Raw genomic sequence first — 24,177 nt, 5'->3', positions numbered from 1 at the left:
TCAAGGTCATCGTTACTAAAAATAGAAAAATGGTTTCCGGACAATAACTACAGTTAGGAATGAGATATTGTTATCAAACTTGGTGTATAGCAAGCTTATATGAAGACCTGGGTTGGTATTGCATTTGGACCCCCTGGGGTCAAGGTCAAGGTCACCGTTACTAAAAATAGAAAAATGGTTTCCGGACAATAACTAGAGTTAGGAATGAGATATTGTTATCAAACTTGGCGTATAGAAAGCTTATATGAAGACCTGGGTTGGTATTGCATTTGGACCCCCTGGGGTCAAGGTCAAAGTCCCCGTTACTAAAAATAGAAAAATGGTTTCCGGACAATAACTAGAGTTAGGAATGAGATATTGTTATCAAACTTGGTGTACAGCAAGCTTACATTAAGACCTGGCTTGGTATTGCATTTGGACCCCCTGGGGTCAAGGTCAAGGTCACCGTTACTAAAAATAGAAAAATGGTTTCCAGACAATAACTAGAGTTAGGAATGAGATATTGTTATCAAACTTGGTGTCGCTTGGACCCCCTTGGGTCAAGGTCAAGGTCACCGTTACTAAAAATAGAAAAATGGTTTCCGGACAATAACTAGAGTTAGGAATGAGATATTGTTATCAAACTTGGTGTATAGCAAGCTTATATGAAGACCTGGCTTGGTATTGCATTTGGACCCCCTGGGGTCAAGGTCAAGGTCACCGTTATTTAATGGTTTCCGGACAATAACTAAAGTTAGGAATGAGATATTGTTATCAAACTTGGTTTTAAGCCTTGTTTGACTAAAAATGGCTAGAAAGATAAATGGAAAAGTCACAGCAGTACCATTTCATAAGTATGTCTGTCTGTGCGTCCTTCCTGTCTGTGGTCCGTCCTGATTTGTCTAGTCTATATGTTGCTTATTCTTTGAAGGATTACAAAATAATTTGGTGCAAATGTTCATCATGATTGGGATGTGTGTCGCATGCAAGACCCAGATCCCCCCTCAAAGGTCAAGGTCACACTTGGGGGTCAGCACAAAACCTGTGTCCGGAGCGTAACTTACATGCATGAAGGGACTTAAATATATAATTATTAGGGGAAATATTCTCCAAAGTAAGGTGGAGTGTCATGCAAAAATTCAGGTGCCTGTGGCAGGGGTCAAGGTCACACTTAGGGGTCAAAGGTCAATTAATAAAATAAAATATTCATTTGAGAGTAGAACTTCTATATACATAGATCGATTTATATATATAACTTAGCACAAATGTTTTCCAAGTTATAAGCATAGCCTATTTATTAAACAAAAATGTTAAAAGAAGCCACTTCAGCGAAAATGTATTGCAACTTTAAATACAAACAATCATTAATATATTACATATAAATTTTGGACCATATCAGTCAAGACCTTCAGTCATTGCAATGAAATTCAGGTGCGGTAGAGTCTTATTTCTCAGGCAATAAAACTGTCTATATATCGCTGGAAGATCATCACCAATTATTAAGTGGTAAATTAATTTGTTCATCATTTGATGCCATGAAATTAGGTAATATCTTGAAATATGTATATATGAGATTCTTGTTATTAATTGTGAATATCATTCTCCACCAGAAGTAAGTGCTAAGAAATTTTATTAATTTCAATTCAATTCAATATTTTATTTGGCATTTAAAACTACATATAGCTTATATCCATTATAACATAATATATGTTAAGTGTAATAAATTGTTCATAATACAGTAAAAAATGTTTTCAAGTTATTAACAAAAGATCATCATGCAGATTTAGCAATTAACAATATAATCTAAGAGATATATACTAAATGCTGACATAAATTGTTGTTGTTGAATATATATACATATACAAATACAATCATTAAAATTATTAAAGTTGACAACTGTGTGCCCAATAAACAAACCAGTTTACCTTGTGCAACAAATATGTGTTATATAATTTAAAGCTGCATACCTCCAGATGAAATATTTTGATAAAATCAAACCTGAGAAAAATGTACTAATAAAGATTTTAGGAAAAATAATTAAGATTCAAAATTCTAGTAAAAATTTACATGTTATCTTCCAGCAATGACTGAATTTTTTAACATGAATAACTATATCCTTACTAACGCAGTAATGGCTATTTTTGCATATTTTTTAGTAATCCACATAGACCGACAATGTGTAAATTGCATTATGTTGGTAACTTTACAATATTATACTGTTAATTACATTTTCAAATTTTCATGAAAATTAGCATGAATCTGGAGGTGTGCTTGAAAAAAGATTTCACAGAAAAAGCACACTTAATGCAACTTGTGTATAAGAGTTGAAATTGATTACTGCAGCACCACCCATTATTGGATCTTAGAACAATTAATTTATGGAAAAGAAGTACCACGTACTTAAGAATATTTTGGGTATAATCCTTATACTAATTTATAAATTAATTAAAACAATATTGCTTATTTTTTATTCTTTCTTGTATAATTTTATGTGTTCTCTTTATTGCTAAACTCAATTAAAAAAAAACACCTGTGTGACAAAGGTTTGCGATATTTTTGGGGGTTCAGTTGGACAAAGATTAATGTCACAGTGACCTTCAGTAGATAGAAGGTCAAAGGCTATCGTGGATGGCATATGTGTTTTACAGCCCTTGTTTGACAATTCTATGTGTGATAATATGTTTCCTTCAATAAAACGTCTTTTTGACAAGGCTCTGTGCCTTTTTGTGACAATTCTATGCATTCATAATAATCAAGTAGTGATTTACTCAATACAACATCTTAATAACAAGCATTAATTTCGTACCTTTTTGGGACAATTTTATGTATTCATATAGATAAGCATTATTATACCTTGTGACAACTTTTTCCAATTGTCAAGCTTGGCTGTCCTCCGACAGCTCGATCTTAATTGATGTACAGCTTTGAAATTTGAACAATGTGCATATATAGTTTAGAGTTTTAGATGTAAAAACTTGAACTTTGATACCAACTGACCTAATTTCAACCTAGTGACCTAATTTCTTGGGGTTTTTATGTACAGCTTTTAAATTCAAACCATGTGCATAGTTTAAGATGTAAAATTGAACAGTGATATCAGTTGACCTAGATTTTGACCTAGTGACATTTTTTCTTGTTCTTTGATGTATAGGTATGGAATTTGAACCACATGCACCGTTTTTAGATGTAAAAATAAACTTTGATCAGCTGACCTAAATTTTAACCTATCATACTATTTTCTTTTTTTTTATGTACAGCTATGAAATTTGGAATTGGTGCACAGTTTCAGAAGTAACATTGAACTTTTTTATCAGCTGATCTAGATTTTGACCAAGTGACATACTTTGGCATATACTCGTATTTGCCCTTTATTTTTATTTTTAGTTTGTCCGGACTACAATTTTCATACCACTTCAGTGAAATTTTAAAGGATTGATTGGTAGCTGAAGTACTTACACTGCTTTTTGCTTGAGTATTTTTTGGCAGAGCTATTGCCCTTGAATAAAAAAGTTTTAATAAAGGTTGTCCACATTACTCCTCTTATACCACTAATGTAATTCAATGAAACTTTACAAGATTGATTGGTACATCAAGTACTTGCCCATAATACACAGGTTTTCCGCTTGAATAGTTTTTGGTTGAGTTATTGCCCTTGAATAAAAAACGCGTTTGGCCCTGTTGATGATTTTTATGTCACTTTCTACACAGAAGCTGCAAAATGCAATTGGCTATATTGAGGTGACACATGTGATCACTGATCAATCTTGGCTTTTGATGTGATAATATTATGTGAAAATACAATGTAACAAAAAATTTGAAAGAGCATATTTTGTCAATTGAATCAGTTTGATTCACACAAGAATTATGGTTTTGATCATTAAAATCCAAGTCTGAATATTGTCTGCTTTTGACCACATTATTTATTGGCCAGCCAATATCCTAGAAAGGAGCTTAGATATATGGTAGTTTGCTGCATTGTTTCTTGCCCTTTGTTGAAGAGAAAGCAGGTAGCATTTTAATGCTTGTTGTGGTTTGTCTTCTTGTTCCATACATTGCCCTAAAATATTTAGAGCAGTTTCTTTATGTTTGAGGTTTTCATCTATTGTTATGATTCTTGTAAGTTTGCATAACGCTTGTTGTTGGTCTTGATGTCTTTGTAGATGACTGTAGATCTTATATTGTAGGAAATACAGGAAAGGTAGAGAATCAACTACAGCCCAGTCCATCCAACAGTCTCTATACCTATATCTGTGTATCCTGTCATCTTGTGTAGATCTGAACATTTCATATTGTAGTTCACAGGGAACACAATTGATCTCTTTCTGTATGAATCTAACACAAAATGCTGTAAAATGTTTGATACACTCCTCACTTTGTTCAACACATACCCTTTCAAATTCTCGTGTTACTATAGGTATAGGCTTCCTCCAACAGGCACATATATGTAAAACAGGATAGGAGTAATATTGCTGTTCAGTGTGTCTCAGAATTAGTTCAGCTTTCTCCATATCTCCTGTACTGTAGAACACTGAAGCCAATTTAAGTCTGCTAGATGAGATATCTGAGTTTAAACCAGCTGATAACCATATCAATGCTTCATATGACACTTGATTATTTTGACCAATGCTCGATGATGCCAGGCCAGACCCATATGTGGTAAAAAGAAAAGGTGCTAGAAACTTGAATGCAGCATGTTGTAATCTATGACCATCACCTCTGAATGTCATTAGTTTAATAACAGATTGCTTCATTGTCGTAATGTTTTCATTGTGTAAATGTTTTAAAATAAGCATATGACATGAACTTGTATTACTTGCAATTCTTATATATGCCGAGGTCATTTGATATTCATTTATTTGAACGGAAGACTGAAACTTGTATGCTCCATGTGGTACCATGTTCAGTTTAACTTGCAGTCTTTGACCAAGATCATCAATATTAATTCCTAGTAACCCATGTCCATCATTCTGTATAAATTCAGTTATAACTTTTGAAAATTCATGTTTGTTTTCAGCTGTAAATTGCCCTGCCATCAAATTGTTTTCTTGGATAATGAAATGTGAACAGCTGTCATTCAGTAGACAGCTATGTAATTCCAATAAGCAGTATGTTAGACATATAAATAAATTGTTTTCTCTCCATATACTTTGCTCTGTGTTTTCTATACAATATAATAGAACTGTTTTACACATGAAACTTGATATATTAATTGTCCCCTGAGGATTTAGGTAGGATTTAAGAATCATTTTCAATAATACATAGCACCTTATTTGTGTTATATTTAGGTTAAGCATAAGACACCTTTCTGCCAGGGATGTAGATATTCTCCATTCCAGTTCAGGATATACACTGACCTTACTTCCAGTCCCAACAACAAAACACCTAGTACTGGCTGCATATCTTTTCATGTCTTGTGTTGGCCATCTGCCAATTCCTTGTCTGTCTAACCAACCTATAGCTGATTGAGGCCATGATTTACATTTTAAAGCTGCCACAATGTCTCTATCTATGAACCCAGGTCCTCCTAGCAAAGCTTGTGATGGTCCATGCCTTACACCACCAGGACGGGCCAAAAATGAAAATGTGTTTTTACATAAAATTCTTCCACTTCTATCAGTTATATAGTGATCATTACCGGGATAGTCAGTAAAAGGACTAGGTTCATCTGGTCGAAACAGTTGTAAGAAACAATAACCGGGGGTAGTGTTCTCATCCTGTATCATGAGATAGTTTAACTTGCCATGTTCCCACTCTGACAAGTCTTGCATTACATTAGTACAAAGGGCAAAGTGTAGAAAATCAATGTCGGATTTAAGTCCTCTGGTAGTAGTACCTTCACTCTGACTTCCAAATATTAAATATTTAAGCGATTTTTTTCCAGTTGACTTTTGTGTGATATAATTCATTGTCTCTTGTAGCATGTAAGTTCTTCTTCTTCTCATCACCATTCTTTCATTGACACCAATGTCATCTAAAACCTCTGACAACTTCAATGATAGATTTTCTCTGTAGTCAGGTTCTTGAAACATTCTGTAATATATTAGAAAAAAGGAAAATTGTTTTTTCAGTCAGCCATCAAAGTTTATTTTGTCACAAACTTTTACTTGCTACTTATTTGTCCTTGATGTCCTTGAACAGAACAGAATAGCCATTTAGAATTTATGAAATTGTATATAATTTAACGTAGATATCAATTAATATACAATTTTGTATAGATAATTAATTCTGTCTCTCAAGTTGTTTCTTTTTATTTATATGTATTTGTTTTGATATTTCCTATCTATTTTATGTGAATATTATTATGATAGTATATTAATAAACCTGGTTTTCTTGTAAGAATTTTTAATCTGAGTATTTTTTGTTTGAATTTAATTGTGACAAATTGTTACTGAAGGTTTGATATAGTTTACTTTCTTCCACTGTGTTTCGACTCACAAATTTACTAGTCTTTTAAAATTGAAATTCATTAAAAGACTTTCTAACGTCTGCTTATTGTGAACAAAAAAAAAAGGAATCTAAAAGATAAATTACTTATTTTTTAAGTACTGATATAACTGAATTAAGTCCCCTGCATTTCAGAGTAACAGATTTATATCCAATAAAAAAGGATAAGCCTTTTACATTTCAGAGTGAAGGAATTGTGTAACATTAAATGATGCAAGCTTTGTTCATCCTTGAGTTACTTTCTAAATAATTATTTAAGGCTTTGATACATAAATTCATATGTATTGTTAAAATTTTCAGTGTTTATGTAATTTAGCTCCTCTGAGCACAAAGTGAGCTTTTGTGACCACAATTTGTCCAGCCTTCATCGTCTGTCAGTGTGTTTATGCATCTTTTTTTGCTAACAACTTTTTTCTCATATAGCTATCCGGTAAGAAAATGTTGATGTTGAAAATTCTGATGTCAAGAATGCACCTGACATCATTCACTAGCTATAATCATTTACAGAGTAGACAATAGAACACTCAAAATTTTATCAAATGCTGCTGAAAAAGTAATATTGTAAATTATGATAAAAATGAAAAATTTATTATCTGGATTAAATTAAAGTGATGCATATCTGTCTGGACTCATGGTACTGAAGTGAGGACTATTTAGGCAATTTTGATATCATCCTTCTTGGGCCACAAATACAATGTCTACATACTTAAAAATAAACAGGAGGGCCATGATGGCCCTGAGTCGCTCACCAGAAACAACTGTTTTTCAGTAAAAAAAGACTTAAGAATGCTACAGGCAGAGTTTGGTGATCATCCATCAAAAAGGGGCCAAGCAAATTTATCATACTATACTTAAGTAGTCTTTTATCAAGTTTGCTCATACTAAATTAATAAATTAATATGCGCAAACTTGATGAAAGACTACCTAAGTATGCTACAGACAAAGTTTGGTGATTATCCATCAATTATTTTTGTAGGACTGCAGATGTTCACAGGTTTTTCTATTTTTAGCTTTAGCGGCCCCTAAAATGGGCCAATCAAATTTCTATGAGCAAACTTGATAAAAGACTACCGAAGTATACTACAAAATTTGGTGATCATCTGTCAATTAGTTCTGTAGAAGGAAACGTTTCAAGGTACATGTTTTTCTATTTTTAGCTTTAACGGCCCATTAAAGAGGCCAAGACTACCCAAGAATGCTACAAACAAAGTTTTGTGATCATCCATCAATTAGTTCTGTAGAAGAAGATGTCTAAATGTTCTTTTATTTTAGCTCTAGATACCCCTAAAAAGGGCCAATCAAATTAAATTGAGCGAATTTGATAAAGACTACCTAAAAATGGCTGAGACAAATGTTGGTAATCATATGTAGTAGAAGATGTTTAAAGGTTTTTCTATTTTTAGCTCTGTTGACCCCTAAAAGGGGCCATTTGAAATGGCATGAGCAATTGTAAGTGTGACTGTCACAAGGATGTTACAGACCAAATTTCAGGTAAATCTGCCCATCTGTTGCAGAGAAAAAGATGATTGTTGACGCATGACGACGGACGCTGGAGTATCCCCCTTTGATACTAATAGCTTACCCTGAACCTTTGCAAACTAACTCTACGATTTGAAGAAGAACCTAGCTGAACAGTGTTAAATTTTTAGGTATCTAGCTTAAAAAAATTTTAATCTGTATTGGAAATGCACAAAAAACTGTCCGGTTGATGGTCCCTGTCCAGTAAGATCAGCATCACAATTTTTCTTAAATGTACAGGTGGGGGATCTAACTGTCAAAGCATTGTGGATACAGCAGCTCAGTTTGCCATTATATCTGAGAGTATATTAAACGTTGTTAAACATAAGCCATGGAAACTCAAAGATGTAAAGTTCTATACTCCTTGTGAAGATATGCCAAGGGCAGGGTATATTGTAGGGCTGGTTTGATTAAGGAGTAGCTCAAAATGGTATTATGAGAATATATATATGGCCACAATTGAACAGCAAATGTTATTGGGGTTTGATATTGTTTATACTAAGGGTCAGTCTATTTTTGATATGGGTCATGGGGTTATGTTTTTATATGCCCCAAAGAATTTCGGGCATATTATGTTATACCCCCTGGCGTAAGCATTATGGTTTCCGGAGCATAACTTAAGTTCCATTTAGCACACAGTATTCAAACTTCATAGGATGATTGTCAATATTGGGTAGAAGACCCCTATAGATATTGAGGTCAAACGGTCAAAGGACAAGGTCACTATTACCTTAAAACTGAAAATGGTTTCAGGAGTATAACTTAAGTTCCATATGGCCCACAGTATTCAAACTTCATAGGCTGATTGTCCATATAGGGTAGAAGACCCTTTTAGATTTTGGGGTCACAAGGTCAAAGGACAAGGTCACTATTACCATAAAACTGAAAATGGTTTCTGAAGCATAATGTAAGTTCTATTTGGCCCACATTATTCAGACTTCATAGGATGATTGTCTAATTGAGTAGAAGACCCCTTTTAATTTTGGGGTCACAAGGTCAAGGTCACTCTTTAAAACTGAAAATGGTTTCCGGAGCATAACTTAAGTTCCATATGGCCCACATTATTCAAACTTCATAGGATGATTGTTCATATTGGATAGTAGACGCCTTTTGATTTTGGGGTCAAAGGTCAAGGTCACTATTACCTTCAAACTGAAAACAGTTTTCGCCCAATAACTTAGTATTAAGTATTTGCACATGTCATCATGAAATTTTAAGAAGTTAACATGTCTGATTTGCACAAGTCATCACGATACTTTTACAAGTTTAAACATATTGATCACGATTATCCAACAAGTCAACATGTTATCAGCACAAGTTATCATGATCCTAATCAAGTAAACATGAACAAGTCAGCATGGTATTATGACAAGATAGGATGTAAATTGCGCATGTTAACATGCTTAAACGATAAAATAGTATCATCATTTCACAAGGTAGCAAAAACATTGATCACATAAGACAGTCACGGCTTTCCATAATTGAGGGTCTAGAAGACAAAGGGTTCATAGAATGGGTGTCTCTGATCCTGTTCTGTGTACAATTAACCCCACTGATGGTTACGGACATAAAGGAAATAGCGAAAATAAGAATCCCCAAATAAAGCAAAATTGAAAATGTTGCAGACTCGGTTTGATTGAGTCTGTTCATGGACGTTACTGGAAAGTGCAAGTTAAATACCAAGTATGGATTACTTGAGCATAAGCATAAGCATTTGGGCTTAGGATGCGGGTCACTAGCTACTTATGCTCGTATTATGAATCTAGTAATGAGTGGTTTAACATCAAAGACAGTTTTAGATTTTTATATGCCCATTCAATAAAACGGGTTGCATTATAGTTCCCCCTGGTGGGCGGGTGAGCGTGTGGGCAGGCAGCGTCCAATTTTGTCTGGAGCATATCTCCTACATGCATGGAGGAATTTTAATGAAACTTCATAGAAATGTTCACCGCTATGAGAAGCTGCGTCGCGCATATAAACCATTTCACAAAGTAAAAGGTCAAGGTCACACTTACAGGTCAAAGTTCAGTAAAAACATGAAAATGTTTATACGGACCATTTAGTCATCATTTATTGAGGTATTGAAACACCAATGGACATTGTCATGATTACCGGTGTAAAACATGAAATTTAGGTTAATATACCTAAGGTCAAGCTCACTAACGATGATTAAATAAGAAATTTTGTCCAAAGCATATCTCATATAATATAAAGGGATTCTAATAAAACTTAATAGAAATGTTGACAACTACAAGAAGCAGACTGTCATGCGCATGAACCAGGTCTCTAGGTCAAAGGTCGAGGTCATACTTAGAGGTAATTGGAAAACGGGCGTTGGAAAACGCTTGTCCGGAGCAAAACTTCTACATACATAGAGGGATTACAATATAACTAATGGCACACTTTATGTTCACCATTGTAAGGCAAAGTGTCGCATGCAAAATTCAGGTGCCTTTGGCCAAGGTCAAGGTCACACATGTAAGTTCAGATAAAAATATGAAAATGTGTATTCGGACCATTTAGTCAGGATTCTAATGAAACTTCATAGTAATGTTGAGAACTATGAGAAGCAGTGCAATGCGCTTGAACCTGGTCTCTAGGTCAAAGGTCCAGGTCGCACTTAGAGGTAATTGAAAACACTTGTCCGCAGCAAAACTTCTACATGCATTGAGGGATTTCAATATAACTTGCAATAAATGTTCACAATTGTGAGGCGGAGTGTCACGTGCAAAAATTCAGGTACGTATGACCAAGGTCAATGTCACACATGGATCAAAGTTCAGTTAAAAATATGAAAATGTGTATCCGGATAATTTAGTTATCATTTATAGAAAGATTGAAACATCATTAATTGAAGAATTGAAAGTGATATAAAGGCCACAATGGCCATCTTGTTAAAATTTACATCATAATATAATTGTAACTTGGAGCAGAAGCTGAACTTGGAAGATACTTGAATACTGTAATTTTACAAAACATTTTACTAATAGACATTAAGTACTAAGAAAACAGTACTGTAGAAGTTGCATTAAAATTCAAAACCGCAGGTTTAAATTATTTATAAGGTTACATCTTATATGATTAAACAGTGTTAAATGTAACAGTATGGTAAGATTCAGAACAATTTGATGACTTTCAATTTTCACTTTTAACCACAGTGGAACTTGAAATTCTATCAAATAACCAATATTAATTATAATATCCAAATATACCCCCTATATATTTTTTATATTATCGTTAATAGTGATAGAATTTCAAGTTCCTGTGCTTTTAACACCCCCATTACCTTTGTAAATTAATAAACAATCAATAAAACAACTTATCAGAAGATGGGGATTTTAGTGTAAAACTAAAAACAGCAAATTTCACATTGAATATCAGTAAATTTATGGATTGAAAAATCCTAAAATTTCTAGACTATCTACATTTGTATTAATTTATTGACAGTCCATAAATATAATAATATCATAGACCTGTCAATTACCAACTAATTTGATAAAATAAAAATCATTATATCATCCAATGCTTTCTTATATAATGTATTTATTTTAATGTGAAATTATGTGTTTAAAGATAAATTTTAAACTTACTTTGAAAGTTGTATTTGATATGAAAATAATCAAGAAATTTTATTGACTTTCTGTTTGACAAGTTTAGGAAATTTTACTATTTTTACTTCCTCTTTTGGGTTTTAAAGAAAATATGAAGAGGAAATAACTCACTTCCTCTTCCTGTTGTAAAATTTAACTTGATTATTTCCCCTGTTAAAAAATGCTTATATTTGTTGCCTCTCTAATATAACAATATAAATTTCGGTAATCTCTTGTATATCGTTATAAGGGGAGTTTATACTTTCATTAAAAACGTAAAAGCATATTTACAAAATGTTTTTTTCAGCCATACTGGCATTATTAAAATTGTGTAAAACACAATAAATTCAGAAAAAAATATTTACTGTTTAAACATATGACAAAGTTTCCATAATGCTAACTTTAGTATAAATATTGTTTATTGATTATAAATTTGAAAGATGGTAACTAGAAAAACCTTTAAATTTAATGACAGTGCATCGTTTTTGTGATAAATATTGGTATTTTCATCAGAAAGCTAATAGAAATTTACAAAATAATCATCTGATGGAAATTTCGTCATATTTCTATTAGGACAGGTGATTCATTTTAAGCTAAACATTTTTTTTTTTGAAGAAAAAGAAAGAGTTGTCATGTTGGCGTTCCCGTTACCCTTTCTTTTGTCATCTGCTAAATGTTTCTGTAATGTATGTTTTAATTTGAGACTAAAAGTGAGTTGAAAATGAAGCAAAAGTCTATAACGCACCATAATATGTGGTTAATATATATAGGATGTTGAATGAATGTGACTTTAATACTGAATTTGTTATTGAACGGGATGAATCAAATATATTATGCGAGCCTCTGGTCTGTTAGCATAATATTATTTTACTCCACAAGTTCAATTAATTCAGTAATGAATTCTTTTCATCTCATACCAAAAACAAAAACTGTTTGAAGTGAAATAGTAGAACTGTGCGAAAAAAAAGTTACAACATACGGACCTCTTAGAATTACACTTGTTAAAAGAAGGGTGCACTCGGAAAATATGTCTGTTTGATATTGTATATGTATTTAATGGGTGAAATTCTAATACGTAGTGAATTTCTGAAAATGTTAGGATTACAATTAAAGGATTGTGGAATATAAAACGAATTAACAGATGACAAATTTAACAGCCGTGCAATACCATTTTTACAAAGTCGACAAAAGGGCATGGGTATGTACGGTGGCACAAAGATGATGTGTATGTTTCAATCGCAACCAGTGACTTCTATAGCAAACATTAACTTTCCATACCTTTTTTTTATTAGTGAATCTACCATTGAATTTCATAGGAGGCACTGCCTTCCAAGGAAACCATTTATTTTGTATGTAAACCAGTGACTTTAAGTATTAAAACGGTTGTTTTCCCTTAGCAATAGCAACTAGTAATGTTTTACACATGAAATATTTCCGCTTTCATTTATAGTTTACAATACTACTTGTTCCTTGTCATGGAGAGTAGTAATATTCAGATGGGTTATATTAGGGCCATCATGGCTCTCTTGTTTTTTAAAGTACCAAATAAAATTTGATCTATATATTTTCAGTTTGTTACCAGGAGTCAGTATATAGACCTAGGTAGTTTTTCAACCAAGTGAAACCTCTTTGATGGTTACAGAATGATAAATCTCATTCTGATTGTCTTTGTTCTATTTTTGAGTGCAACTATCTTCTTTATTATATAAGCAGCATAATAATAGGCCAAAGAATTTGATCAAAAACAAAGTACTGTACTGAACTTTAAAATAGTTTTATTTCATGTTACAAAATATAATATTTAAGTATACAATGTTTTGTAAATATACAAATACAAATTGAAAATATAAACATATTTGTGTCTAAATTAATGTAACTCATATATTTACCATATTTTAAAAAAAAAATATATAAAAGCAATTTTAGCAAGTTTACAAAAAAGTTAATTTCAACCCCTGTGCCGCATTGTTCAACCCCTGTGCCGTTGTGAAGGATTTTAAAATAACATGGCACAAATGCCCATGTCACTACTTCCAGGGTCACGGTTACACTTACAGGTTGAAGGTACACATTTGTGTCAGGACTGTAACTTTGCCATGCATTGAAGGATTTTTAAAAATAACAAGGCATAATTGTCTTCCATATCAAGACATTTTGCGTCCAATACCAATGTCCTTTTTTTCAGTCCTTTTCTTCAAGGTCAAGGTGTTAAGTTTGCTATAAATACCACTTCCTTTCAACAATTAGTCTCTTTTATTCTCTTTTCTTTTTAAAATACCTTTTCTGCAATACTTACAATGCCTTTTAGTAGTTGTTATTCACTTTTGTATGACAGTTAATGTTTTTTCTTTCATTTTTTTTAAATAGATTTGTTTAAGCCATTTATTTCTTCTTGCTTTCAGAAAAAAAGTCCAGCGTTGTCCCAGTCCAGCTGTGGCTCTTTGTATATTGTATCAAAAACATTATTGGTCAGTTATCATTATGATAGTAATTCCCCATACTAAATTATATTACTAATTTAACTTAACAGCGAAATGAGCCCTAAATGTCTCTTTAAGGGCAAGACTAGTGACATGTCTTTGGTTTGTAGTCTTAGGGCAAAGCTGCTATTTGTGGCTAAACAGAGGATGGATCCTCATTAAACATCCAGCCAGCCTGTCAGCCATCATCCATCTTGTGCATTAATAGTCAAATTAATTTTGTTGAGCAATAGTCTTGTGTTAAGAGGTTCTTCTAGTCTTGACTCTCAAATGTATAGTAAGATAATATTTATAGTAAGATACATTCTTTGTTTTTTGTTGTTTTTTTTATTTGATAATATTATGTGAAAATAAAATGTAACAAAAAAAATTATGAAAGCACATATTTTGACATTTGAATAAGTTTGATACACACCCAAGAATGGAGCTTGGATGTTTGCTACATTGTTCCTTGCCCTTAGCTGAAGAGAAAGCATGTAGCAATTTAATGCTTGCTGAGGTTTGTTTTCTTGTTACATACATTGTCCTATAACGTTAAGAGCTGTTTCTCTATGTCCAAGATTTTCATCAGTTACTATGGTTCTTATAAGTTTACTTAGTGCTTGTTGTTGATCTTGATGCCTTTGTAGATGACTGTAGATCTTGTATTGAAGGAAGTATAGGAAAGGTAGAGAATATACAACAGCCCAGTCCATCCAATTGTCCTTTATTTACTTGTCTGTGTATCATGTCAACTTGTGTAGATCTGAACATTTCATATTGTAGTTCATGAGGAATACTGTTGATCTCTTTCTGTATGAAGCTGACACAAAATGCTGTAATATGTTTTATACAGTCCTCACTTTGCTCACTACATACCCATTTGAATTTTGCTGCTCCTCATGGTGGTGGCTAACCCTAGCATCGATAGATTGGTACAACAGGAAAAGAGTTGAATATTGTTGATCATTGGCTCTCAGAATTAGTTCAGCCTTTTCCATATCTCCTGTACTGTAGAACACTGAAGACAATTTAAGTCTGTTAGTTAAGATATCTGAGTTTAAACCAGCTGATAGCCAGGACAATACTTGAGGTGATACTTGATTATTTTCATCGATGCTGTATGATGCTAGGATAGATCCATATGTGGTAAAAATTTGAATGCAGCATGTTATAATCTATTACCATTATCAATGAAGGTCATTAGTTTACAGATTGCTTCATTGTCCTAATGATTTTATCGTGTAAATTATCTAAAACAAGCTGATTACATCTACTTTTATGTCTTAAAATGTTTATACATGATAAGGTCAAATGATATTCATATATTTCAAGAGAAGACTTAAAATTGTATGCTCCATGTGGTACCATCCATGTTCAGTTTAAATTGCAGTCTTTGATCAAGATCATCGATTTCAATTCGAAGTAACGCATGTCCATCATTCTGTATCAATTCAGTTATATTTCTTTTTGAAACTTCATGTTCAGCTGTAAAATGGCCTGCCATCAAATTGTAATTATGCCCCCCCCCATGCAATATTGAATAAAATGGCTGGGGGGGGGGGGGGTATAGTGTTACTCTGTTCCGTCATTCCATCATTCCGTCATCATCAGTTTCCATTCATTATGTAATTGCAACAGTTGCACACATTTGACAAATGGATATATTATAGAAAAATGCAGGTCCAGTTCGAATTTGCTCATGGTTCGATGATTTTTGACAGAGTAATGTCCCTTGAAGAAATTTTCAGTTTCTGTTCGTTATCTCACCAACAGTTGTATACCAGGGCCAAAACACCATTTTTGGGGAAGGGGCCTCAGCCTTTTTCTTGGGGAAAATATGCATGATTTTGGCATACTTTGGGAAAAGGGGTCTCAAAATTAACACAAACTTTTAACAAGGTCTTCAAAATAGAAAAGCAAAAAAACACTGGGAAATACAAATAAGGCAGTAAAAGACCTTAATTCAACACCATTATTTAACTTTATTCTTAATTCTATGGGAAATGTCAAAAGACTGGGGAATTTTGAGGACCAAACTGGGGAAAAAAAGAGGCTAGTTTGGTTGGGGAAGCAGCCTATATTCGGCCTCTACAAAGAAGGGTTTTTTGGCCCTGTATACATTCAACTAAAATTTGACAATGGATATGTCAAAGGATTGCCCAGGTCAAGTTCTACTTTGGTCATCCTTTGATGATTTTGGTAGAGTTATGCACCTTTAGATTTGAAAAATATAAGAAATTATCAGTTTCTGTTCATTAATTATCACTCCAACAGGTGAACACATTTGATTTGTATTTGCAAGATATTTGCAAGATATTTGCAATATTTGCAATATAATTAATAACTAAATAAAAAGCACCAAAACACATGTAAGATACATATAAAAAATGAACACAAACTTAGCCAAATTGACATATGGACCTTTCCAGTGTTTATTATGAGTTTTATGTAAATTGGCTAACTTTGTTATCCAATTGCTACACTGAGATAATACAGAGTCACTGGTTGACCTGGTTTGTACAAAAGAACACATGCTTATGTTTGTGATACTGTTTGTGAGCAGTTGGCCTAGCAATGAATGGAAAAGGTGTGGCTAAATGTTCTGCTACGAAAAGCCGGAAAGGTCCATTATATGACACCTAATCTAAATTGGCATATTATATGACACCTAATCTAAATTGGCATATTATATGACATCTAACCTAAATTGGCATATTATATGACACCTAATCTACCAAACTTATGCTGCCATGAAGCTGAAGCATTAAATATTTCTTAATCATTGATTAATTTACTCTCTTGGCCCTGTATGAGACAGTATGAACAGTTTTTGTAGACCAAGCACATTTCTTTACATACTCATAGTCTTTTTGTGTAAGTGATAATGAGCAGCAAAGATAAGCTGTAAACACTGTAGCTAGAATCATCCTGTCAAACGTCATGTACGGCTGTAACCATAGAATCGCAATAAAACAACCGGCCCCAGAGTGTGGCATCTGTGCTAGAAGAAGTCTTAGACGTGGGCTGAGGTAAGTCTGTGCAGTCTGTGAGTTCTTTATATAGTCATAAACCTAAAAGGAACAAAGCAAATATAGTGATATAATAAAATTTATCCCCAAATCAAACAACAGTTACCTCCATTTTTTCTATTGACACCATTTATGATTTTCAAGGGAGGTTATCATTCTTTTGTACAGTAATTAGATATATATCAAATATGATTACTTTCTTTCAATAATCATAAACATTGCATAACATTGTTCTCCAAAGAAGCACACTGCATCTATACACAATGTCTAAACTTTAAGAGTATCGGGCTCATGTAGGTAGTTAAATAAAGAATTAGCTACCAAACAATACAGGTCAAATACTAATTAAGTAGTGAAGAACACAGGTCAAATACTAAGGAAATCAAATGCAATTAAGAAAAAAACACTAAAATAGTATTATACATGTATAATATGTACAAAAGCCCAAACTCTGCAACATGCTAGACTGTACCTAATGAACTTTCACCTTAAACTGGACATAAATTTATACATATTATCAATTGCTTACAAAATAACCCTTAAAATGATGATATAAATTTGAATAATGGCATTGGACCTGTTTTAAGGCAGGAACTATTCTGTTGATAATTGTTATCATTAAATAAAGCAGCAAAGAATTTAGAGCCTGGCCTGACTGTGCAAGCTTGACTAGCTCTAACTGATGGCATTTAATGCCCGCTGTAATTGGTCTCTGTATTCAATAAAGTTAATCTGGGACACAATATAGTGGGACAAGAAACTACCAACTAGATAAGCTGTCTTATGTTGGCTTCCAATTAACAGCTGATCAATTGATAAATGTAGGGTTTATATGCCGTTATACATTATCAATCAATTGAAAAATGTAGCATTCAAATGCTGTTATTATAAAAAGGTACAGTGAAAAAAAAATTGTAAAAGGACTGTAAAAATCTTATGCCAGTTGCTTTAGATTTCTATTCTTTATATTGATATTACGTACAAAAAATACCCTTTTAACAATGATCAATTTAACAAAATAGCGGGGCATTGGTCTGACTGGACAAGAAGAGAATGCAGCACTTATTTCCTGTTAAGAGCCTAGTTATACTTTGTCACAGAAACCTAGCTCAAATTTTAAAAATACATCATTGAAGTCTTCATCTTGTTCATGATGATTTTTACCTAACATAATCATCTAAGATTTGTTTGTTTGTTTGATGGGTTTTATGTCACACTGACACAGCTATCTAGGTCATATGGCCACATTCCAGCTTTACTGGTGGAGGAAAACCTCGGGTGCCCTTCCATGCTTTATTTCAGGCATGAACGGGCACCTGAGTAGAACCACCGACGTTCCGTAAGCTAGCTGGATAGCTTCCTCACATGAATGAATCCAAAGTCCCTGTCGAGATTCAAACACACAGCGGTGAGGGGCAAGTGTTTTGAAGTCAACGACCTTAACCACTAGGCCACAGATGCCCCAATCATCTAAGCACTTAAACTTTAAAACAACTAACCTGTCTAAGTCCTATCAAATGTAAAGGTTCATACACCAGTACTTGCAGGAAGAAAACTATCCACAAAACAAAATGGAGGACTGTAAAGAACAGGGCAAGAAATGGACTCTCCGAAATATCAATCACCCAGAAATGCACCTCAGGAATAGGTTGCCATAGATACATCAGCAACTGGAATAAAAAAATTTAACAGATATCTGATAAAAAAATGCTTGTTGAGAAACAATTTTTATCTCATACTTTTTTATGAAAAGGAACAATTTTTTATCTAATTTATTTTCATGAAATGTATTGACTTATATCTCACTTATTTTCATGAATTGAAACAATTTTATCTAATTTGTTTTCTTGAATAAAAATATTACTATCTCATTTATTTTCATGAAGTGAATTAATTTTAATCTCATCTCATTTATTTTTATGAAATGAAAAAATTTCTATCTCACATATTTCATGAAATAGAACAATTTTTATCTCATTTATTTTCATGAAGTGAATCAATTTCTATCTCATTTATTTTCACTAAATGAATCAATTTCTATCTCATTAATTTTCCTGAATGAAAATATTATTATCTCATTTATTTCATGAAATAAAACAATTTTCATTTATTATCATGAAATGAAACAATTTTATCTTTTTTATATTCTTGAATGAAAATATTATTAAAATGTATCTCATTTATTTTCATGAAATGGAACAATTTCTACTTCACTTATTTTCATGTAAACATTTTCTACTTCATTTATTTTCATGAAATTGAACAATTTCTATCTTATTAATTTTTATGAAATGGCACAATTATTATCTCCCTTATTTCCATGGTTAGAAATCTCCTTCACTTCAATGATGTGAAAACTAAAATTGTTATTTTTCATTTTTTATTTTCAGGTTGTGAAATGTTGATATTTTTTCTCATGATGTGAAATGGTTGCATCTTTTATGAGAAACTGATTAGCAGCAATACAATACTCTTTGCACATACATTGTACATATTGCAAATCATGATCTTAAATGTAGATAACACTGAAAATAATATAACGACATGTACAATTATTATCACGGTACAAATTTATAGTAAGTGCCTACTGGAATTTTCTATTTTTCACTTCATTATGGAACAAGAAAATAGTACTCTACAATATATCTATTAGGAAAAGTTATTAATCCCTATACCTGTGAGTTTAGATGAATGATGGCCAAAAGAAATGATTACATTCATAACAATTTTTTCTTTAATTTACATGAATTGCTATATATGTTACAATGTATATACTAATAGTCTCGATTTTTCACTATGTAACTTGTTACCACAGGAATAGCGATAAGGGCTATATCACTAACATATGTATATTTTTGATCTATTGATTAAATGTCAAGTTCCTGTGCTTGTTACATACTACATACCATCTGGGATATAATACAATGGGACAAGCAACTGGAGATAAGCGGCACATTATTTTTTCATCAATCCGGTTTATGCGCTACCATTTTGTCTTACAGATCTTTGTGAAATGGTATGAATATAAGATCAAAACACTGATCTTGTTGATAATTTGACAGTCGATTTGATGCCAGTATAAGACCACTTGTCTAGTTGGTTGTTGCTTGCCCCATAATACAACGCCCCAAGTACCGTCCTTAAATATGAAGGGAGTGGTGGCCTTGTGGTTAATGTGTCTACCTCTCAACCAAGTGTTCATGGGTTTGAACACTAATAGAGTCAGGACCATGTTTCTTCATATGACACTAGTACTGGTTGGTTCCAGGAAGCAGCGGACTCAAAAGTGATTAATATAAGTTGCAAGAACTTGTATTACAATCAAGATTAAATATTGCTTAAAAATGTTTCAACCAAATGTGAAAATACTCAATAATTAACCTTTTGCTTAATTGTGTAAAGAGCATAAAAATTAATGTGAAAATGTTTAATAAATTTAACAATTTTTGAACAGAAACAAAGTATCATTTTCATACATACCTGAAGCATCAAGGCTGAGGTGAGCACATACACAGTCCTTGAAATGGGAGATAAACCCCAATCATCCATCTTGTTGCCATACGTAGGAGAGGCAAGACCACTGTGCTGGGCCATAAATAATACAACCAGACAAACATCAATGGTAAACATTGTAAAGGTTGACGCATCTAACGAAATATAAAAAAGAATAATATTAATATAAGTTGTAACAGTACATGCTTGGAAGTAATTAAAGGCATTACATTTACATGTATTTATTCTTAAGCCATATATACAATTAAATGTACTTAAAATTTCGACATCAGACTGTTAAACTTTTGTACTGTACTGGCATGCAAGTAGTTCCCAAACAAAAGCGGAACCTGTAATTTGGTATAAATGCTTGATTTTTACTTGCATTTTTTAAACATTGGTATCAAATCACGCAGATGGGTGAACTAAAAAAATCTATGTGTCAGTTTGGCAAAAGGTTCAAAATATTTCATTTTAAATCACTTTCACCTGTGTGTTGTCCAAACATGACCTTGTAAACAATGGGGGTTCTGTTCTTGTGAGCATGTGCAGACATTCTGCCACATGAGGCATGTAAAATGTTTTTTCAATGTGTACAGATAAGTGGACAATATGACAACAACTTGTTTAAATATCAATGTTTTTTCTTTATTACCATATCAAATAAATTAATTGCCTTAATGAGTTAATAGCATGCACACAAGCACTTCATTATGTATGAAAATGTGAACAGTAGGAATAACAGTACTGGATAATAGTTCCAGTGTTTAGTCCTAAGACTCAACTAAAACAAGTGTCTGCTTCTTTACCTAATTATGTAGTTGCATGTCCATGATTTAAGAGATAAACCTACTGTAAAACTAATACTATGACCACAGCAGATTTGGTACAGAAAAATGAAAAACAGGACTGATATAACAGTATTGTAAAATTAATATGGATTATATTTTATGAATAATGTACAAGAACTACACATAATAATTAAACTAGAACTCTGCGAGTCGGATGTGTTGCCTTGTGAACAATATAGTTTAAGCAAATGGCCAGGACAAAAATGAAATATAAAAGGGCAATAACTCAACAATAATAAAGTGCAGAGCAGCAGTTTCCAAGCACTGCACTTCTTATCAATAAGATCTATCATTCTATGAAGTTTCAGGTCCATATCTTTTATAATTTATGAGAAATGGCCTAGACAAAAATAAAGTATGAAAATTAATAATAGGGGTGTGGATCGTCGGATAAGTGACGATCCAATCCGAACCACGATTCAGCACTTACGATTCACAAATCGAACCACAAATCTTTTGTTATCAAGACACCCATAAAAACATGTACATGTATTAGTTATAAAAACATGTTTATTAAAAACAAACAACGATACTAAACATTAAACATATAAAATATAAACTAGGTTTATGTTTTTATTCTTTGGAAGAGTATTTTTGTTTTGTTTTATGAAACGAACTACTTCCTAACTCAGCATTATGGTACGGCACCTTGTATTTAGGTAAACTTCCCATAATTTATACTCAAATCGTATTTTTCTCGATTTTAAGAGTGTAAGAAACAGTGAATGTATAGAAAAAAAATAGATCGCGATACACGATCTTTGGGCTTACGAATATTCAAACTCGATTTTTCACTTTGATTCGTGATTATTCGAGTACTCGGATACTCGCCCCAGCCCTAATTAATAAAGGGTAATAATTCAAAAATAAGAAATGCAGAGTACCGGTTCTTGTACACTGCACTTTTTCTTAATGAGATATATCATCCTATGAAGTTTCATGTCCATAGCTTTCATACTTGAGTAGAAATGACCTGGACAAAAATAAAGTAAGAAAATTAACAAAGGGCAATTACTCAAAAAATAAAAAATGCAGAGTAACGGTTTTTGTGCACTGCACTTCTTCTTAATGAGATCTATCATCCTATGAAGTTTCAAGTCCATAGCTTTTATACTTTCGGAGAAATGGCCTGGACAAAAAGTATGAAAATTAACAAAGGGCAAAAACTTAAAAAATAAGAAATGCATAGTACCAGTTCTTGTGCACTGCACTTCTTCTTAATGAGATCTATCATCCTATGGAGTTTCAAGTCCATAGATTTTATACATAAGGAGAAATGGCCCAGACAAAATCAAAATATGAAAATTTACAAAGGGCAACAACTCAAAAATTAAGAAGTGCAGAGTACCGGTTCTTGTGCACTGCACTTCGGTTTATTGAAAGAAGCATGCATACCGAGTTTGAAGTCAATCCGACTTATAGTGACTGAGTTATGCTCCGGCCAAGTTATAGGGGACGCTGACAATGACGCCGCCAACAAAAGTAACCCCTATATGTCGCCTTTTCAAGGCGACACAAAAAGTGTAATTTCTTTACCTCATATCAGGCCTCACAACTAACGGTAATTCTATATTTTGAACATACTGTTATTTCCATTATTTGTATGACGAGCTGAATATTGGTATGTATCAGTTTTTTGGTGAGTGAGCATATTGAAAATTGTTTTTAAGTGAACATTGTTTTTAAGTGTAACTGAACATTATACTGTAAACATTTTTTTTCCCGATTTATTCTACATGCAATATTGTGTTAACATACATTTTGGTTACATAACGAACCACTTTCAACACTGACATAATTTAATGCTTCACCATCTGAAATCGAAAATTATTTGCCTTAGTGTCGTAGGGTTAAAATATTATTAATGTATTCCGTTGTTTCATGTGTTTTTGTTTATTTCTAAATCATGACCTGACTTGTACTCCTACTTTCCCTAATGTTTTCAATATTATCTACTTCAAACTAATCTTTGATCTGTTTATACACGTGACACTTTTCAACCAATCGTTTGACTTATCTAGTCAAACTACACATGTAGATGTACAGAGCCAAGGCCGCCTGCACATCTGTGCTCTGTGTGGCTGTGCAGTCTTAAGTTTTGTACTTTTATATTGAAATCCCTTAAAATCATAAAGAACTGTTCAAAATTCATGCTGGCAGCACAAGCATGTCTAGGATTTCGTGATATAGTCTATCTGCTCGAGTCTATATGATTGATCTGTAAGTAGCTAGTCTAAAAATATTCTATGCAAAATGATATTTGCACATAAATCACGTACATAATATGGGATGTAGCTTAAGTTTAATCCTTACCATCGTCATTTTGGCGGCAAATTCAAGAAAGAAACTCTACAAAATGCAGAATAGCACGAAATTTACAAACATAATATGGGATGAAGCTGAAGTTTACGCTAACCCGAGTCATTTTGGAAACTTGCAGAATTGCACGAAATTCACGAACATAATATGGGATGAAACTTAAATTTACGCTTACCCGAGTCATTTTGGGGAAAATTCAAGAAAGAAAGAAACTTTGCAAACTGCAGAATAGTAAACAACGTGTATACAGTTGCTGCAGATGCAACGATGCAAAATAATGCACGGACAATCATTGTTTTGTTTGTCAAGAACCAAAACACGGAAGTAAATAATGTAGGGTCGCTTAGGAAATTAAAATATAAGAAATGACTCATCTGAAAGAAAAAGGAATAAAAGAATAAAAACACACAGGTTTCTGGTTAAGTAATATTTTTATAATCTAAGAATGAGTTCGGATAATTAGATCATCGTTAAAATACTTAAATTGTCGCAT

At 32.8% G+C, this 24,177-nt stretch overlaps 2 protein-coding genes across 3 annotated transcripts; both read right to left on the bottom strand.

The window, feature by feature from the left end:
- Window positions 1–1,647: 1,647 nt before the first annotated feature.
- Window positions 1,648–11,680, bottom strand: LOC132721285 (uncharacterized). The gene is made up of 2 exons (XM_060705569.1): window positions 11,532–11,680; window positions 1,648–6,009 (listed from the first exon to the last, which is right to left on the bottom strand). The coding sequence occupies exon 2, from the start codon at window positions 6,006–6,008 to the stop codon at window positions 3,900–3,902; it is 2,109 nt and encodes a 702-aa protein (XP_060561552.1). The 5' UTR covers window position 6,009; window positions 11,532–11,680; the 3' UTR covers window positions 1,648–3,899.
- Window positions 11,681–16,138: 4,458 nt separating this feature from the next.
- Window positions 16,139–24,041, bottom strand: LOC132721269 (nurim-like). 2 transcript variants are annotated; one of them, XM_060705557.1, is made up of 4 exons: window positions 23,782–23,874; window positions 20,503–20,669; window positions 18,522–18,692; window positions 16,139–17,064 (listed from the first exon to the last, which is right to left on the bottom strand). In XM_060705557.1, the coding sequence occupies exons 2-4, from the start codon at window positions 20,650–20,652 to the stop codon at window positions 16,780–16,782; spliced, it is 606 nt and encodes a 201-aa protein (XP_060561540.1). In that variant the 5' UTR covers window positions 20,653–20,669; window positions 23,782–23,874; the 3' UTR covers window positions 16,139–16,779. The 2 variants fall into 2 exon arrangements, with proteins under 2 accessions (XP_060561540.1, XP_060561534.1); XM_060705551.1 differs by having other exon boundaries at window positions 16,145–17,064; window positions 23,860–24,041.
- Between the last annotated feature and the right edge of the window lie 136 nt (window positions 24,042–24,177).

Source organism: Ruditapes philippinarum, unplaced genomic scaffold, assembly GCF_026571515.1.
Source record: "Ruditapes philippinarum isolate M1 unplaced genomic scaffold, ASM2657151v2 ctg4200_1_1_1_1, whole genome shotgun sequence".
NCBI classification, from domain to species: Eukaryota; Metazoa; Mollusca; class Bivalvia; order Venerida; family Veneridae; genus Ruditapes; species Ruditapes philippinarum.
The sequence above is the reverse complement of the archived record's forward strand: the minus strand, read 5'-3'. Positions and strand labels throughout refer to the sequence as shown.

What these genes read in the sequence shown, in the direction of transcription:
- LOC132721285 (XM_060705569.1), bottom strand. Translation starts at nt 6,008, where the DNA reads ATGTTTCAAGAACCTGACTACAGAGAAAATCTATCATTGAAGTTGTCA.
- LOC132721269 (XM_060705551.1), bottom strand. Translation starts at nt 23,977, where the DNA reads ATGATTGTCCGTGCATTATTTTGCATCGTTGCATCTGCAGCAACTGTA. An exon ending in CCTCAGCCTTGATGCTTCAG is followed by an intron (nt 18,693 to 20,502) that starts GTATGTATGAAA and finishes TTTTTATTCCAG; the next exon opens with TTGCTGATGTATCTATGGCA. An exon ending in ATTTGATAGGACTTAGACAG is followed by an intron (nt 17,065 to 18,521) that starts GTTAGTTGTTTT and finishes TGTTCCTTTTAG; the next exon opens with GTTTATGACTATATAAAGAA.